Source organism: Pungitius pungitius, chromosome 2 (assembly GCF_949316345.1).
Source record: "Pungitius pungitius chromosome 2, fPunPun2.1, whole genome shotgun sequence".
Classification (NCBI taxonomy): Eukaryota; Metazoa; Chordata; class Actinopteri; order Perciformes; family Gasterosteidae; genus Pungitius; species Pungitius pungitius.
The window spans coordinates 25,235,153-25,252,376 of NC_084901.1; the positions used below are offsets into that span (position 1 = coordinate 25,235,153).

General features: G+C 39.7%; 1 protein-coding gene across 1 annotated transcript; it reads left to right on the plus strand.

Annotated features, from left to right (window-relative positions):
- Positions 1–6,137: 6,137 nt before the first annotated feature.
- Positions 6,138–16,755, plus strand: enpp6 (ectonucleotide pyrophosphatase/phosphodiesterase 6). The gene is made up of 8 exons (XM_037460910.2): positions 6,138–6,451; positions 10,567–10,746; positions 11,508–11,619; positions 12,519–12,660; positions 12,755–12,934; positions 14,093–14,230; positions 14,421–14,544; positions 15,559–16,755. Exons 1-8 carry the CDS (start codon positions 6,232–6,234, stop codon positions 15,762–15,764), a joined length of 1,302 nt encoding a protein of 433 aa, XP_037316807.1. The 5' UTR covers positions 6,138–6,231; the 3' UTR covers positions 15,765–16,755.
- The last annotated feature ends 469 nt before the right edge of the window (positions 16,756–17,224 follow it).

The window sequence follows — 17,224 nt, forward strand, 5'->3', positions numbered from 1 at the left end:
CAGCTTTTAACGGAGACGGTACCCTTTCCCCCAATAAGCTTATGGCATACCCAGAGAGAGAGAGAGAGAGAGAGAGAGGGAGGGAGAGAGAGAGAGAGAGAGAGAGAGAGAGAGAGAGAGAGAGGAGGCCAGTGTTCCTGACTGAATTTACGCCTAGGCTTCATTTATTTTTGTGTATGTCCAACATACTTTGGCAATAAATGTTTCTGATTTGTGATTTCTGATATCACCAGTCAAACGTGGACAGAACTATGTGAGCGAGTCACTGTGTGAGTGAGCCACTGTGTGAGTGAGCCACTGTGTGAGTGAGCCATGGGTTAACCACTAACAACCGCATAGGCTGAACCAAACGGTCTCTGACATGGGACGGTCTAGCCTACGGGGGGACTTCCTGCTTGCGTCATCATCATTACCTCCGCTGCTCCCGTTGCTTAGCAATCTGGTGAGGTTAACAATAAAATAATTAAAACTTGAAAAAACGTATAAAGTACAGATAAAGAAGATAAACTTCTTATTTCATTTCATTTAGGAAGACACACTTCTACTCCGGAGCCTGATCTATTTCAGGCTGTGAGAAGAACTGTTCTCTTTTCAAGTATCACTAATGATCGTAGGCTTTGAATTGGTCCCGACTGAACTGTAGAGAACAATGCAAGTTCTTCATAAGTTGATGAAGAGAACTCTTGCTAGGTGAGTCAGTGTTATATGTATATATACATTTCACATGTGCACGTCTGCATGAGATAGCGACGCCCCACAGCTCCAGTGTTGCTGCACAGTGGCGTTCATTTCATGCACAAATAAACCAGGCAAGACTTCTCGGCTAATTAATCAGCGAAACTATTTTTTTACTCAGGCAGTCTCAATGTTTTTGCTCTTGTACATGTTAAGTATTTCATTTATGAATAAATTAAATAAAGACATATTACAAAAAACGTTATAGTGAATAGAAATAGTGATCAGTATAAAGTACTGAATATTAAATATATTCATAAGTGAGTGAAGAGCTCCCTTATACAACCCAGATATAGCTAAAGAGTTCAAGGCCACTAAGAGACTGTGAATCAGGAGAATAAACTGGTGTCAGGCTTCTCGTTCTCTACACCACGTCTTACAGAACTAGAAGCCACAGCTCACTTGGAACTGGTCTTGAAGGGTTAGACAACCTTGCAACATACATGCAAAAATATTTCTAGTATCCAGCCATATTGTCACGGTTTGGCCTCGCTTCCTGTTTTAGTTTGAAGTTTCATGTCTCTTGTGGTCCTGGGTTAACTTCACATCCTGCCTTGTCTTGTGATTGCGTGATTGTCTCCACCTGTGTCCAATCACCGGCTCCTCTCTTGTGTATTTAAGCCCTGTGTGCCTGTTGTCCTTTGTCGCGTCATTGTCTATATGTCCCTCGTCGTTGGAGCACGTTATTGGTTTGAAAATAAAGAGCACTTTGGATGGAAGAAACTCTGCGCCTGAGTCCTCACTGCAGCATGCCCCAGCCGAAGTGTGACACATATCAAGCAGGAGAAACTGAGGAGAAAATCACAACTCACTGATATTTCTGCAAAGGTTAGATTTGTACAACTTCAGAATCATTTTTGCTTAAGACAATGTTTGGACAACATAGCTAGTTTAGATATTCAGAAAAGTTGAAGACATAGAGATTGTTTCAAATGTGTTTGTGTTGTGGCATAGTTCAAAGTGTGCACTGTAAAAAATCGCTGTGATATCCACAGTTATTTACTGTGTTTGTGAGCAGTAAGCTACTGTAAAACCATTTCACAGTAATTTACTGTATATTCAGTCAAAGATTACAGTAGTCAATAATGTAGTGTGAAAATCACAGTAAGTAAAATTTACTGTTGTAAATCACATCAACACATTGTGTACTGTATAAAACACAGAAAATAAAAAAGTACTGCAGAACAACACATTAGCCAAAAATGTACTGTAGTAAATTACAGTAAGTAAAAATTACTGTTGTAAATCACAGCAACACATTGTGTACTGTATAAAACACAGTAAATAAAAAAGTACTGCAGAACATCACATTAGCCAAATATGTACTGTAGTAAATCACAGTAGGTAAAATGTACTGTTGTAAAGCAAAGCAACACATTTTGTACTGTAAAAAAACACAGGAAATATAAACGGTACTGTAGAAAATCACATTAAACAAAAATTGTGAAATAGTTTTTGACTGCTTGTGAGCAGTACTACTACTACTACTGTAAAACAATATCACAGTAATTCATTGTGTATGCATTCAAGTCCTTAATTGTATAATAAACTGTATAATATCAAATGAACAATTTGTGTACTGTAGAAAAACACAGTAACCAAATAGTCACAGTCATTAAAAATGTGAGAAAAAATTACTGTAGAAAGTCAGCAAGTAGTGTACTGTGTATTTATTTATTCAACATATGATGGTATTTCTTTACAAATTTCACAATATACACCACATTATGCAAATAGGTTAGTTTAGATTGTAAAGCTCTTAATTGCAACCACATTGAATCAATACGATTGTTGGAACTTGAAAAGTTAAACTTTATGTGCATGGACCGCAAATAGTTAATCTCAAGTTATGTGTTTGTAAGGTGGAGTATTCGTTTACACTCTCTTTTGGGCACAGCTGCACCCATTCTGTGACTGATTTCAATTGATAGGATGGTCGTACAGCTCAGCACAACAGTACTGGAGTGGAAATAACTAGTTACCCTGCACGACTAGCGTACTAAATTGAGTTACAGGATTTGTGCTGGTTACATTTTTTTCATGCCACATTTTTAACGAACAACGAGTGGGACACAATTGAAGGACTGGATCTGAAAAGACAAGATAATTGCCTGTAAGTTGAATGTTTTTCTGAACATGCTCTGTCCTGACTAAATCTAGCGTTAATTATCAGTTCAGTAATTTATTTGTAGTGTTTTATGTTAGCAAAAATGTTTTTTAGTTCCAACCGTTTCTAAATTGTGTTTACCTTTCTTCCGTTAACTTATCCAAATGCCATACTAATGTAAGGTTTGTAAATTCAGTGCAGCGTCAATTTATGCATTCATTTTACATGTCTCTTGCGTCTCCTTCCTGTAATGATTGGGGACAGGATCAAAACTGCACCTGAAGGTGATGTTTGGCAGTTATTGCTCAAGCCAAGGGAGGTTGTTGATCTGATATGTGCACCCAAGATCCATACCAACCAAGTGGCATATCTCAAGATTCTTATTGAGGAATACCTCCATCAAAAAGCACTTTGTTTCCAGGAAAGTCGCTAAAAGCCAAACACCACTACCTTGTGCACTACCATGAGCTCATCCTTCATTTTGGTCCACTTATTAGATTGTGGACATTGCGCTTTGAAAGCAAGCACAGCTATTTTAAGCAGTGTGCTAGGAAACTGCATACCTTTAAAAACCTCTGCAGTACTTTAGCTGAAAGACACCAGTTGCTACAAACATATTTACACTCCGGCAGCTTGTTTCCTCCAATGCTTCAAATAGGGGAAGCAACTAAGTTTGATGACCAACTATACCAGATTGGCATTCAGAGGGCTATCAGGCTCTGCCTTTGTCCAGAAGACACTATTGAAACACCTTCTGTAACACAGGTACACTGTACAAAAAAGGCATGGCAGTTGTAGTGTCCCAGAATGATATTGGCGACACCTACAAAAATTGTGCTCATCCTGATCAATCAGTCATGTGTGCATTTTGTTGTAGAGCTGTATAGGTCAGTGCCTGTCGTGGATCTTGGTGTGTCTATAAATCAATAATTCTGCTCATTATGAGTGTCTGACTATCAGAGTCTTGCTGATTACTACCCATTGAATGAAAACAATAAGTCTGGTCTTCACTTGATTGCTCTTCACCATTCTGTGTGTTACATCTAAAAAAAACGAATAAATGGATTCTATTGAGAGCATTGCTGCCACAACTAGATGGTGAGAGACTGAAGACGGTTGTTGCTGAGTTGGTTTCCAAGTTTGGAGTGGAAACACCAGATGATCTACAGTTCATCACGGAGGGAGACATTGGACATCTTCTAACACCCGTTCAGTGCAGAAAAATTATTAATGGCTGCAAAAGAGGTAAGCATTTCAATGTAGAGGCTTATTTTGCTCTGCTATTTATGTACATGTTTGAGTTGTTTGTAGCTCAAATGATTCCAATAATCTTCCAGAATAGATGCAAATATTCTTCTCACTTTTGTTTTTGAATGCAGATCAAACAACATCAACTTTGGCCACATCTTTACCTGAGGCCGAAAACAGTGGTTCCTCCAGCATGTCGTATTTTACCAGTCCAATCAGTTCACAGGAGAACAGCATTTGGTTCATTTGTCTCTCAGAAGAGCCATTGACAACGATAATAGACCAGAGGTAGAAGATCGCAGACACATGGTGAAAGACATCGTCGATTCCATGTGTGGACACTGCTTAAACCCCACACGAATAGACTGTACAGCAGTAGCAAAAGCTATAACCCAGAAATATCCTGGTTTTTAGATAAAAACTGATGAGGGAGAAATAATTGGATGAGGATACTTCAGTTTACTGAATCAGCTCAAGACCAGAGTTGAGTATGTCAACAGAGGCAACACCCCCTCCCGTCTCAGGAAGACCAGCTACTCTCACACCAGTGATGATGACCAGCCGAGGTTAAAATGTCTAGATTAGTAGTACGTATAATATCAAAGTATTGGAAAACAAAAATGAAGGGGGAAAACTAGTAACATTGGACACTCACACATTCATGCACATCAAGGCTATTGGCAAGACTCTGGTTGACACGACCGTGTATTTCTGGGAACATCAGATACAGTATGCATGAGTTAGACAGTAATTTCTGTGAGGGCCACCAGGTAATTTGGCCAGTTCTTAAGCCTTGAACATATAAGGCTGTAAAAAATGTCTTTTGTGTCTGTTTTGTATAGGAGACTTTCAAATGAAATGCAGGTCTCAAAACTGCCTGATTCCAAATATTAACATCCATTTTCATTTGTATTAGGTTCCTTTGTCAGGATAAACCCAGAATCCAGCAAATGTGGTGCCAAATTCAAAAAGGGCCAGGAACCCGGAAGACCGGTTAAACGCAAAAGCTCAGGCATCAACCAACGCGTCATATCATTCATGAGGGACTTCTCCATGTTCAACCTGCTAAATGATTAGATGGAGGTGAGGCTTGTATAATGATGTGGCCTTTAAATTAAGGAGTTAACTGTTTGGTTATTTATACATTAAGAGGTTCTTATCTCTTTTAATTGTATGTTTTTTTATGTTAATGTTCATGTCAAATGTGATATTAGCCTCTACAATAATATTCTAAAAAAGTGTTTTTGTTAAATTTGCCTTCAAAATGTGAGAGGAAAATTTCATTTGCAAATAAGACCTGCATGGAGTGAGAAATTCCAATCTCTGTGGTATTCTGTGGGTCTTCGTTACCAAGTTCCTGATTGTTAGATCCGGTGGTGTCTAGTCCGATATAGAACCAGCCGTTATTATATTAGTACTGAATTTTATTCTGCAGCTAAAACAGTGTTACCATACAAGAAACCGTACCACTTATTTTAAAAGTCAAACTCTAACTTGTGAATAAAATTACACTACTTGGAGATGGGGTTTATATTACGGTTATAACACAATTACTATAGCAAGAAATTGTTATTACATGTTATTACATGTTATTACATTTTTAATTATTTGTTTCAAAAAACTATTCAAAAATACAATACATAGTATCATTTACGTAGTATATTGTGATTCATTCTACAGTATGTTACTTGTCACTAGCTGCCAGTTAATAACTGTGATTATTTTCACAGTAGTATATTGTAATTTATTTTACAGTTAGTAACTTGTCACTAGCTGCCAGTTAATAATTGTGATTCTTTTCACAGTAGTATATTGTAATTTATTTTACAGTTAGTTACTTGTCACTAGCTGCCAGTTAATAACTGTGATTCTTTTCACAGTAGTATATTGTAATTCATTTTAGTTGTGATATCTGTTAATAACTGTGAATTTCACAGTTCGTTCGTTACAGTGTGGTGTGAACCAGGGCAGCGGGAGTGGGGGGTGTAGGTAGGAGGTGATCTTATAAAGAGCTGCTGCTATGCAACCCGAGTCCCGGTTCATGCAGTGCGGGCTGAGGCTGTGAGAACCCGCCCACCGGGGGGCTGTAATCCCTGGTTTCTGTGGGAGCAGAGGCACACAGCGCGTGACCACAGCGCAGTATGTCCCGCACACTCTTCCCGCTGCTCCTGCTGCTCGTTGCGGGAGCAGCTGCCGCCCCGCTGCTCGTCTTCCTCATCGACGGTTTCCGTTATGACTACATGGACGACCTGCACGCGCTGCCCGGATTCCGCGAACTCGTGGGCAATGGGGTGAAAGTGGACTACATGACACCGGACTTCCCGAGTTTATCTTACCCCAATTATTACTCACTAATGACAGGTAACACGTCTATCTATCTATCTATCTATTAAATTAAAAAGTTTAAAAAGTAACAACGTAAGTCTATATGCAATTTACCATTGTAACAAACCCATCACTGTGTATGTTTCTGTTTGTGTGTGTGTGTGTGTGTGTGTGTGTGTGTGTACTTGATCTGCCTTGTGTTTGTATTTCTGTGTGTTTTGTCTATGTGTGTACATGTCCTGCCTCGTGTCTGTCTGTGTGTGTGTGTGTGTGTGTGTGTGTGTGTTTGTGTTGTTTTCTGTACTGTGTGTAGGAGCGGTCGGTAAAATCAACGCGCATTTGCTCGTATTGTCACTTCAATATTCTTTTATTCATTGTTCGGCCAAAACAACATAAATCACACTCATAATGAACGGAGAATTCAATGCTTAATGCGTAATGCGGTCAAAAATAGTATCTAGTTGTTGATAGGGTTAGTGAAACATGGAGTAAACCTTTTAGTTCTTGTTAGTTTACCCACACTCATGATCACAAACATCACTAGCAGCAGTTAAACCTGCTACACCGTGTGACTCAGTTTGTACAGTGAGTTTCACAGTGTGTTGAATGTAGGGTAGAACAGTAAGACATAGAACAGGTAGAACAGTAAGACGTAGAACAGTAAGACATAGAGCAGGTAGAACAGTAAGACATAGAACAGTTAGAACAGTAAGACATAGAACAGGTAGAACAGTAAGACATAGCAGGACAGTGGGAAAAGTGATCTTCCGTAACTTTGCTTGTAGTAATTTTCTCTAACTTGACCTCTTTACATTTTAGTTGAATACCCCTGGTCTAAGATGACTAACATCTGTGCCCCCGTCCTCAGGAGAGGGGAGGGTTGGAATAGCTCCCACTGGTCACCTCCCCAACAAAGAGAGATAGATAGCATTGTCATTCAGGATTGAAGGAGATGGAAGAGAATTTTTGTTTACCCCTAAGCAATAAACCCACAAGATGAGCTCCTTAGGAAAATACCCAGGTCCTGGTTCACAAATCATCCTTAACATCTGTTTATCTCAGGAACACCATGTATGAGTTCAAGAGGTCACGGACCTTCTGGCCGCTCACCCTGAACCGTATTTTAATTTTCCCACCATTTTTATAGACCAAATTCACAATTTACAAATTAGCGAGACAGAGGAGGATCTCTCTACCAGGATGGACATTGTGATAGATGTCATGTGTACAGAATGAACAGCGTAAAAGATTTAAAAGATTTTTATCATATTGTCTGTGTGAACATCCCTGTATTCACCTTCTGTCTGAAGCGTTCTGTGGATTCAGTGTTATATTGGTCCAGGTTGAGAAAACAGTCCATTTCAAAAGGATTTGCGCAAACCCACAGATTTTTCCCAATTCTTGCCAGGGCACAGCCTTCAAAAATGAAATGAATCCATTTGGTTCTTGTGCCTTTTAAGCCTGGGTTGTGTGCGGAACCTTCCACCCGACTAGAGCGCATTTTGATTGTTGGGTGCTTCGTTGTGTTGGGGGGATGTGGTGAGGGGACTAAAGATGAGTCAGCACTGAGCAGTGTGAGTCGTTATAACCTCCTAAAAAAAGTGGAGATCAAATGAGAAGGTCTGTCTGTGGGAGAGAGCGAAACAGCGAGAGGGGGAGAACAGGAGAGCGAGCAGCTGGTACCGTAGAGTCGTTAGTGAAGGACATGATGTAACTAGCTTGGAATGCTTTAATACAGATTTTCTCATTTCCGTATTTTCAGCATTTAAAAAAAATAATATTTCAGCTTTTCTTATTTCAGCAAATCTATTTAAGTTCATTTCAGCTTCTGTAATTTCTGTATTTTCAGCAATTCTTTTTTTAATTTAGATATTTATTTTAAAACTTAACAAGAATACTGTAGAACTTTAAGAATACAATGCAACAGAAGATGAGACATGAAAATAACGAAAATAAAAACACAAGTGGACAAGAAAAAGACAAAACAGAAAAAATAATAACAACAACCACAGAATATAATATTGCATTTGCACAGCACCAGTCAGACATTATTACATTTTGATTGTTTTATGCGGTTGAGTCAGTATCACCACAAGTGTTTTTAAGTTGGCAGGGTAAAGTCTCATTTTTAGCTTTTCTTTCAAATTAATTTTCTGTATTGTCAGCAATTCTTTTAAATTCATTACAGCTTTTAGCTTTTGGCATCCCAAACCATTTTCTGCAGAAAATTCATTTTCTAGTTTTCAATTGTCACCTGCCGCCTGAATTTTGTGTCTTCCTTAACATAAACAAAGAATTTCCCACCATAAATTGGTGCATGAATTCACCAGAATGCAGGACTCCCTAGAGTGGACATCCAGACCCTCCCAACCATGATGAAACCTCCCCCGCATAGGGCTGTGAGGTCCTGTCCCCCTGGCACCCCTCTGCCTCAGGTCAGGGAACTGAAGCTGTTGGCTGAGATCAAAAGCTATGTGTATTTGGTCAGTCAGGCTGAAATGAAATGACACTAATTTGTCTCCATTGGGACCAATCGTGCATAATTACACGGCAACAGCAGGGCCGCCCTCATTTATATGTTTCCATAGCTGACTCAGTACACCAGCTTGCACCATGCACAGGGCACAGAAATACCTACAACACTACTTGTATATGTCGGTTTTTGTTTAGCTGTGGGAAAACATGAGGGGAGGAGGGGGGGCGTTGTTGCCATTGCCCGCTGTATGAATGCAGAGCTACAGAAAGATTAATATACAAGAACAAGGCACAGAGAAGCTCTGATAACACACACAGAGGAAAGGAGAACATTGTCCGATCAAGAAGACATTAATACATGTCAATACATGACATGATGCACTATTATTGCTCTGAATGTAGAGAACCGTAATATCTCAATACTCAATTGTGAAAGTCTAATGGAGAAATGAAATCAACAATTTGGTTTGAACTTTAAAATGTTACATGACGTATGTATGTATATATGTATTTGAGTGTCAGTCAGCAGTTTATAGTGGGATTATAGAATGTGTATGAAAACCATGCTTCAGTTCCATTGTTAAATCCCTGCGCCAACATGGACCTTTGACATAGACATCAGACCACACGGCCTACTACCCTGCTACTTGTTTGGCCGTCGAGTAGTTTTGTCAAAAATCGAAAAATTAATAGTGAATATTTGAAAAGCTTTATTACTAGTATAGCAGCTGCATTTTCTTCATTATCTTCTTTAACATTGAGTTGACACTTAAACAATCCATTTTAAAATAGTATTTAATACAGATGTGCTTTAAAGTACTACTATCTTGTCAGGAGATATACTTTTGTGGAAAGGACAAAACAGTAGTGGGACACACTCTATACCTCTGAAGGGTTGTGTCACCATCTCGGCACCACTGTTGTGGAAGCATTTTGGATCTCTTCCACTGGTGAGCCAGCAGTTACATTACAGAATGTGTAACTGGTAATCGGAGGAATGCTCTGAAAATCATGTATTATATACAAAGATTCTCCTGAGATGTAATATCAATAATAAAAATAGATTATTTGAAAATAATCATGTAGATAGAAGAAGAGATGTGTGTGTGTGAGTGGGAGTCCTTACTAAGCTCCAGAAACAAAAAGTCCATTCTGGACAACAGGATGTGAGTTCTGGAGACTGGTGGTTATGTGCTCATGTGTGTTTTGTTAGAGCACATTCTTCTGTTGAAAGAATCCCTCACACACACACACACACCGACCCACACACACACCGACCCACACACACACACACACACACCGACCCACACACACACCGACCCACACACACACACACACACACCGACCCACACACACACACCGACCCACACACACACACACACACACACACACACACACACACACACACACACACACACACACACACACAGTACCCCTATCCCTGCTAGTCATACTTGCTTGATGCTGACTCTCTTGCTTCATATGGTAGTCCCCCTTTCAGACTGCCCTTCCTGTGTCTGTGAAAGCTTTGAGTCCATTGAAGAAGAAAAAACGCAATGTGTGGTCATGGTAAAGTGTGGGAGACTTTCGACAACAATGTCATAGAGAAATACTATAATCATGCTTTGGATACTCAAACTATGCTTTTTCAAATGACTTTTATCATACTTTGTTAGGTCGTAACTGTGAAGTTCATCAGATGACTGGAAACTACATGTGGGATGAAACCTCCAAGAAGGAGTTTCTCATTGGGACCAACATTGACAGCCGGTTGCCTCTTTGGTGGGATGGATCAGAGCCATTGTGGGTCACCCTGCAAAAACTGGGAAAGAAGGTTTTCATGTACTACTGGCCTGGTAAGCACAGCCATTGCTAACTTGAACACTCATCTGAAGCTGTCTGCATCAGAGCAGATACATTTATTTTTTATCAATACAGCTGTTTGTCATATTCAAGTACCGTCACAAATCGAGCGCTGGGTCACTGGAAACAGGATAAGTGAGGTGGTCAAGAAGTCCCTTTTTCCAAAAACGTTTTCCAGATCCTCCTGGGGGTTCAAAAGGCACTACCCGGTGCAGATTAGATGTATTGTTCCCTATCGGTCAAGACGTTGACAGAAAACTGAGGAAATGCTATCAGAAGGCGACCTGTTTAGATGCCTGAAATGACCCCTTCTGATGCAAACCATCACCATCTCACCAAATCGTCAAGTCTGCCTTCTTAGAGGACATTTAGGTTAGGATAGGTTCAGGAGTTCCAAAAAGTCAAAGACTAGAGTGAAAAGTACCAAATTGGAAACTGAACCACACTCCACAAACCACATTTCTTTTTGAGTTCCCTAGTGTGTTGCACGTGTGTGGGCGGACAATTGTATGAGTTTAATTCCAGATTTTCTTTGTGGGGTGGCGCTTAAGGGGGGCAGGTGCCCCCTTTGTTCAATGGTAGGGGAAACACAGGAAAATGCTGTAGAAGTAGAAAGGCCCCTAGTTTATAATGTGCAGTTAAATCTTGTTCTATTTATTCCTAAAATGAAGATGCATTAGCTAGCAACCACCAGGTCAGCGACCTAAGCACCTAGAAGCTGTAAATAATGCAGGAATCTCTTGTGTGTCTTCAGGCTGTGAGGTGGAGATTCTGAGTGTCCGTCCAGCATTCTGTGAGGAATATGTCTACAACCCATCAGAGAAAAACCTCACAGACTCCATAGTGAATGCTCTTGATGTCCTGAGGTAAATACAATGATGCCCTGTGATCCATTCCGCTAAGCCCTACATGCAAAAGATCTGACTGCTATGATGTTAGTTATCAATCAAACTTTATTTCAGACTCAGGGTCTAGATGAGGCAAGACAATAATACAAAATACATGAAGAACAAAATAAAGAACGGCTGTACCAATGTCTCCACCACTGGGACTGGTAGCATGTCGTACTGAGGCATTGTTATGAAACCTGTACAGATCAGAAGTGGGTTCTGTTCCAGAAATCCACAAAACCTCAATCAGAAATACCATTACGTTTTTGTCAAAATGTAGATTATTATCCAACACCATTTCCCATCAGTCCTTGACATTCACAGGCCAAACTCAACAGAGAAGGCGTGTCCATAAACAAATTGAGAGCTGACAGCTATAGTTCAGATATGTAAATGCACTGTACGTAAATATATATATAGCGCTTTTCTAGTCTTCTGACCACTCAAAGCACTTTAACATACACAGTGGCACCTGCCCATCAGTAACATTCACACACTGTAGTCACAGCTAGAGGAGCAATGCTGGGGTTAAGTGTCTTGCCCAAGGACACATTGACATGCAGGTTAGCCAGGCCTGGGATCAGACCGCCAACCCTCTGATTGGAGGACGACCTGCTCCCCACTTACCCACAGTCGCCCTTATGTCAACAAGTCCATGGGATGAAATCTTATATAGTATTACTAATCCAGATGTTCTGTATATGGTATTCACAAAAAGATAAGGTTCTCAAGCCTAGCCCTGCTTGAAAAGGTAGGCATTGCATAGTCTTAATATTTTCTTTATTTATGTTAGTCACAAAAGGTTTATACAATAATATTGGCGCTAATGATAGCAGCAGATACCAGAAGAAGTGTGTTTGTGTGTGTTTGTTTAGCTCAGGTGAAGCGGCCATGGCAGCAATATATTACGAGAAAATAGATGTGGAGGGCCATCACTTTGGTCCAGAGTCTCATGAGGTCAGAACAGCTGTGCAACAGCTGGATCTTGCGATGCAGACACTCAACAGAAAAATTAAAGTCAGTAATATCCCTGCATTTTTTTATTACAATTATAGCTAACACTACTCTTACTGTAGTTGATTTCTTTTTCTGTCTCTTGTGATTCTTTCAGGAGAAAAACATGGTGAACAAGCTGAACATTATGTTATTTTCAGACCATGGTATGACAAAGATCCAGTGGATGGAGAAGGTCATAGAGCTGGACAAGTACATCAAAATGTCAGCTATTGTCAAGATGATGGACAGAGGACCAATCGTCAGTCTGTGGCCCAAGTTTGAAAAGATCCAAGAGGTGAGGCCACAATCCGCATTTCCTTTCATGAGAGAGAGTCCAGGGTGTAACCGGTCTGTAGCTCGATGCTAGCTGGGATTCTCCAGCAGATAGTAGATCACTATTAGTTATTAGTTAGTTAGTTGCTGATAAGCAGATAATGTTTGGCAGATGAATTGGTGCATCTCTAAAAACTAAAAAACACCAAACAAATTGTAGCACCTTAATTATACTTATAATGGCTCTTACTTATAGCCAGTTGTAAATTGGCTTATTTGATGAAATGGAACTTTCTTGATTCTTGTTCTTCTGAGTTTTTATCCTGCACTTATGCACTTATTTAAAGTTGCTTTGGATAAAAGCTGCAGCTAAATTACATGTAATGTAATATCTTCAGGGATTAGACCCATTGCTATGTGCTATATTTAGTTCAGGAGTGTAGACACTGTTGCTGTTGGTGAGGAGAGTTTATCAGAAGAGATTAGCACTTCACTTTTTTATCTTCAGTGTATCTGAATTAGATTGTGCCAAGTGATCAGATAATGGTGACAAGGGTAGTCACAGGAGGATTCAAGCGCAAGTGCCAAGTGAAGTTGTGTATTATAATTTGTGAACAGTAATAAACAGGAACCTCAAGAGACAAAGAAACAGGCTCTTCTCCCGCACCCAGTCGAGTGGCTTCCTAAAATCAGTCACTACAACTACTTGGACTTATTTTATTCGTATTAGTATCACTACAGCTGAGATTACTTCTACTACTACTAACACTAGTATTGCTATTGATACTAAAACTACCACTACTTCTTCTACTGCTAGTACTACCAGTAACACAACTAATGCTACTACTAATATTACTACATTTACTATAGTAATTTCTTGAAATGAATTTCAGATTTTCTCATTTTTGTATTTTCAGCAATTCTTTTTTACTTGTGGTGTATTTGTTTACCCATCACAGAATGGGAACAGAACCTGTGTGTTACAGTTTAAGTGTGAAAGAGGCCACTTTAGAACTAAATAGGCTACAAGTGCTATTATGGAAGGATGACCGTTATTGTGGTTCTACGTCCCATTCTGAGCAAAGCACATGAAGATCATATTTGATGCATGACTTACCTGTTTTTCTGATGGATAAGTTGACGGCTGGTTTCTAAAATGATACATTTATCATTACTCCAGGTGCATGCTGCACTGTCTCAGGTTCCTAACATGCGTGTCTATGGCAGCCAGGAGATCCCTGAACGTTTCCACTTCAAAAAAGGGAGGTTTGTTTCCCCCCTGACACTGGTGGCTGATCCTGGCTGGTTTATCACTGAGGTAACATATTTATACACACGCACAACCACACACACCCTAACTTAATTTTGGTGTTTTTAAAAGAAAACCTTCAACTTGACCTTTTAGTCCATTTAGTAGCTATGCTGCATCACGTGTGGATTGGTACTTTTCCCACCATTCAAGTCTAACTGGACACTTTGTGTGTGCGTTTTTGTTTGTGTGTTCCTAGAACAAAGAAAAACTCCCTTTCTGGAAAAACGACTCTGGAGAGCCGTCAGCATGGCAGAATGGTTGGCATGGTTATGACAACGAGTTCCTCGACATGAGAGGGATTTTCTTGGCGATAGGACCAGGTAAAAAACAAGTCACATTTAAAAAAATAAATCTTTGCATTTTGTTGTTTTGATCCCTCTGTGTCACAATCCAATCTGTCCTAAAGCAAGCTATCCATCCCAAAGTGTTACCCACTATCTAAGGCAGACAAGACCAACTGCCCGAGCTGGACTGGGGGGGCTGAGGCAGACAGAGAACATGAGTTCATAGCCTCCAGTTTGTTAAATGCAATATCAAATGTAACACCAGACGTACCAATGAATTATTCTTCCAAAAACTTCCTTTCTTTAATGTTCAAACCACAGCAAAAAACCTTTCAATATCAAAATTTTCAGCTCAATTACGCTATGACTTTGTGTACAAGTCTTCATTAATTTTAAAATATGACACTGGGAGACATTCAACTCCTTACTCCACTGAAACCTTTTACTTGGTCCGGCTACTGACCTTGTTTAAAACTTGAACTCTGGGTGACCCCATAGTCTCCTTTTCTTTTACCTTTACCTTGGGCATGTCTTTAAAAGAAGACTCGTTAGCACTCAAGTTAAGCATTTTAACTTTCATATCTTGAAATAAGAGGTCAATGGATAATCACCATAGCAGATGTAGCCGGACTTTGAGCTGTTAGTCTGTCCTCTTCCCAACAAGATAGCACGAGATGGTACCAATGGAGTCATTAGGTTGTCCAACAGGTTAGATGACTTTGAACTATTATAGTAGTCAACTTTTGATAACTTTGACAGTTTTCACATTATAAAAGCTTGTTTTTTTACTTTCTGAGTTTCAAATTCACATGTATTGTACGGCCTCGAGTAACTGCACACTTTATTATCACTCATCTAGTGTGTCAGTCTAGAGGAGCTTTAATATCTTTTATAGAAGTCTATTTTAGGTCCCAGTCTCTCTGTAATGCAGTTCATCCTTCAACTCTGCCAGTTTTTACTATTCAGTTTTTCAGGATTTCTGTATTTTCAGTAATGAACTGAAAATAACCTCTGCTGTCAACATTCATTTATTTCTTTTACTTCATTCAGACTTTAGGCAAAATTTCCGGGCAGCTCCCATTCGAGTGGTGGACATCTACAACGTGATGTGCTGGACGTTGGGAGTTAATCCGTTGCCAAATAACGGGTCCTGGTCTCGGGTTGAGTACTTCCTGAACAGCTCCGGCGGTCCATCCCTACCCACAACCCTCTGCTGTATGGGAATGTTAGGAATACTGCTCGCACTATGGGACTAAAGCATCAAAGGGTTCTGTGTTTATAGCATCTGATCATTCCTAGAAATTATCTCCTAGGAAGAATATGAATATGAATGTTTCTAAAAGTAATGGAAGGGAAATAAAGCAGGCTGAAAAACAATCTTGAAATAGTTAGGGAATTCTTAAGGACCAAAAACTCAAAGCCTAAAATGTGTCCATGACCTCATCCCACCTTCTGAAATGGGTCAGGGGAAAAAGAGAATTCTACACACCACCAAGACCACTCATAAATTATAATGAAATATGAAAAGCTAAATATATGACATGTCAGCTCGACTTAGATCACAACCCTGAGTCAAAATTCTTGAAATTCTGCATTCAAAAGTTTAAACAATAAAAGCAGATTTTGATTTTAGGGTAACGCTCACCTCATCATTATTTCGTACCAGGGGAAAACAGTATTACGGATTTCTGTATATTTGTAGCATTCAAACTGTGGAATGTAAACCTCTCCTCTCCTGCCATTTCTGTTGGAAGATGAAAGTTTCTCCAGAAACCAGCAATGCATTGTAAAATACCCTTGTGTATTCAGATAAGGAATCATTTTGGAAATCATACAGAGCCATTTTAAATGGATAGACTTCATAATTACCTAATGCTGACGTTTCATGCTTTCAACACGTGTAACAGCTAGAGCATCAATTACAAGTAATACTGAGAGCCATATTTTACATGCAGCAAAGCACATTTATATTCTGGTAGGTTTTCTCTGTGATCTGATTGTAGGAGAGTTGTTTATTTACAACTGGGCAACACCTTTATTTCATTGGACAATCATGTATTGTATAATGACAATAAAGATTGACCTTGATCTCAATTTTATGACTCTGTAGGATATGTGCGTCATAAATAAATGTGCTTTGATCTGGAAAAACATGTCTCTGTAACAATCAGTGTTTTATAATGGGGCTTAACCATTTCTTGTTGCTATAGAATGAGGAAGACCTGTGTCTTGGAATTAAACCACTTTGTGAATAAATGATTGTCAAATTGATTCAAATGTTTGTCTAGGTTCCTAGAGTTTTAAAAAGTAGGATGGGGGCCAGAGCCTTCAGTTATCAAGCTCCTATTTTGTGGAACCAGCTTCCACTTTCAGTACGGGGGGCAGACTCGGACAGCTCATTTAAGATAAAGCTTAAAACGTTCCTCTTTGATATTGCTTATAGTTAGGGCTGGCCTAGGTTAGCCTGGACCAGCCCTTAGTTAAGCTGCTCTAGGCTTAGACTGCTGGGGGACTTCTAAAGACACACCGAGCCCCTCTCTCACTCTCACTCTCTCCTTCCACAATCATCCATGTTTTATTAATGTACATCACTAATTAAGCTTCTTTCCGGGAGTTTTTTGTGCTTTCTCGCCTAGCAGGTCTCCGTGGATCATAGTTTTGTGCGGACCCCGGTTCGGACTCCTGGCACGGCTCTGCTGACACCTGCTGCTGCCAT

Bases quoted from the DNA above. Each gene is read 5' to 3' on its own strand.
- enpp6 (XM_037460910.2), top strand. From the start codon at position 6,232: ATGTCCCGCACACTCTTCCCGCTGCTCCTGCTGCTCGTTGCGGGAGCA. The intron at 12,661-12,754 runs GTCAGTAATATC...TGATTCTTTCAG, and splicing joins CACTCAACAGAAAAATTAAA to GAGAAAAACATGGTGAACAA. The intron at 14,231-14,420 runs GTAACATATTTA...GTGTGTTCCTAG, and splicing joins CTGGCTGGTTTATCACTGAG to AACAAAGAAAAACTCCCTTT.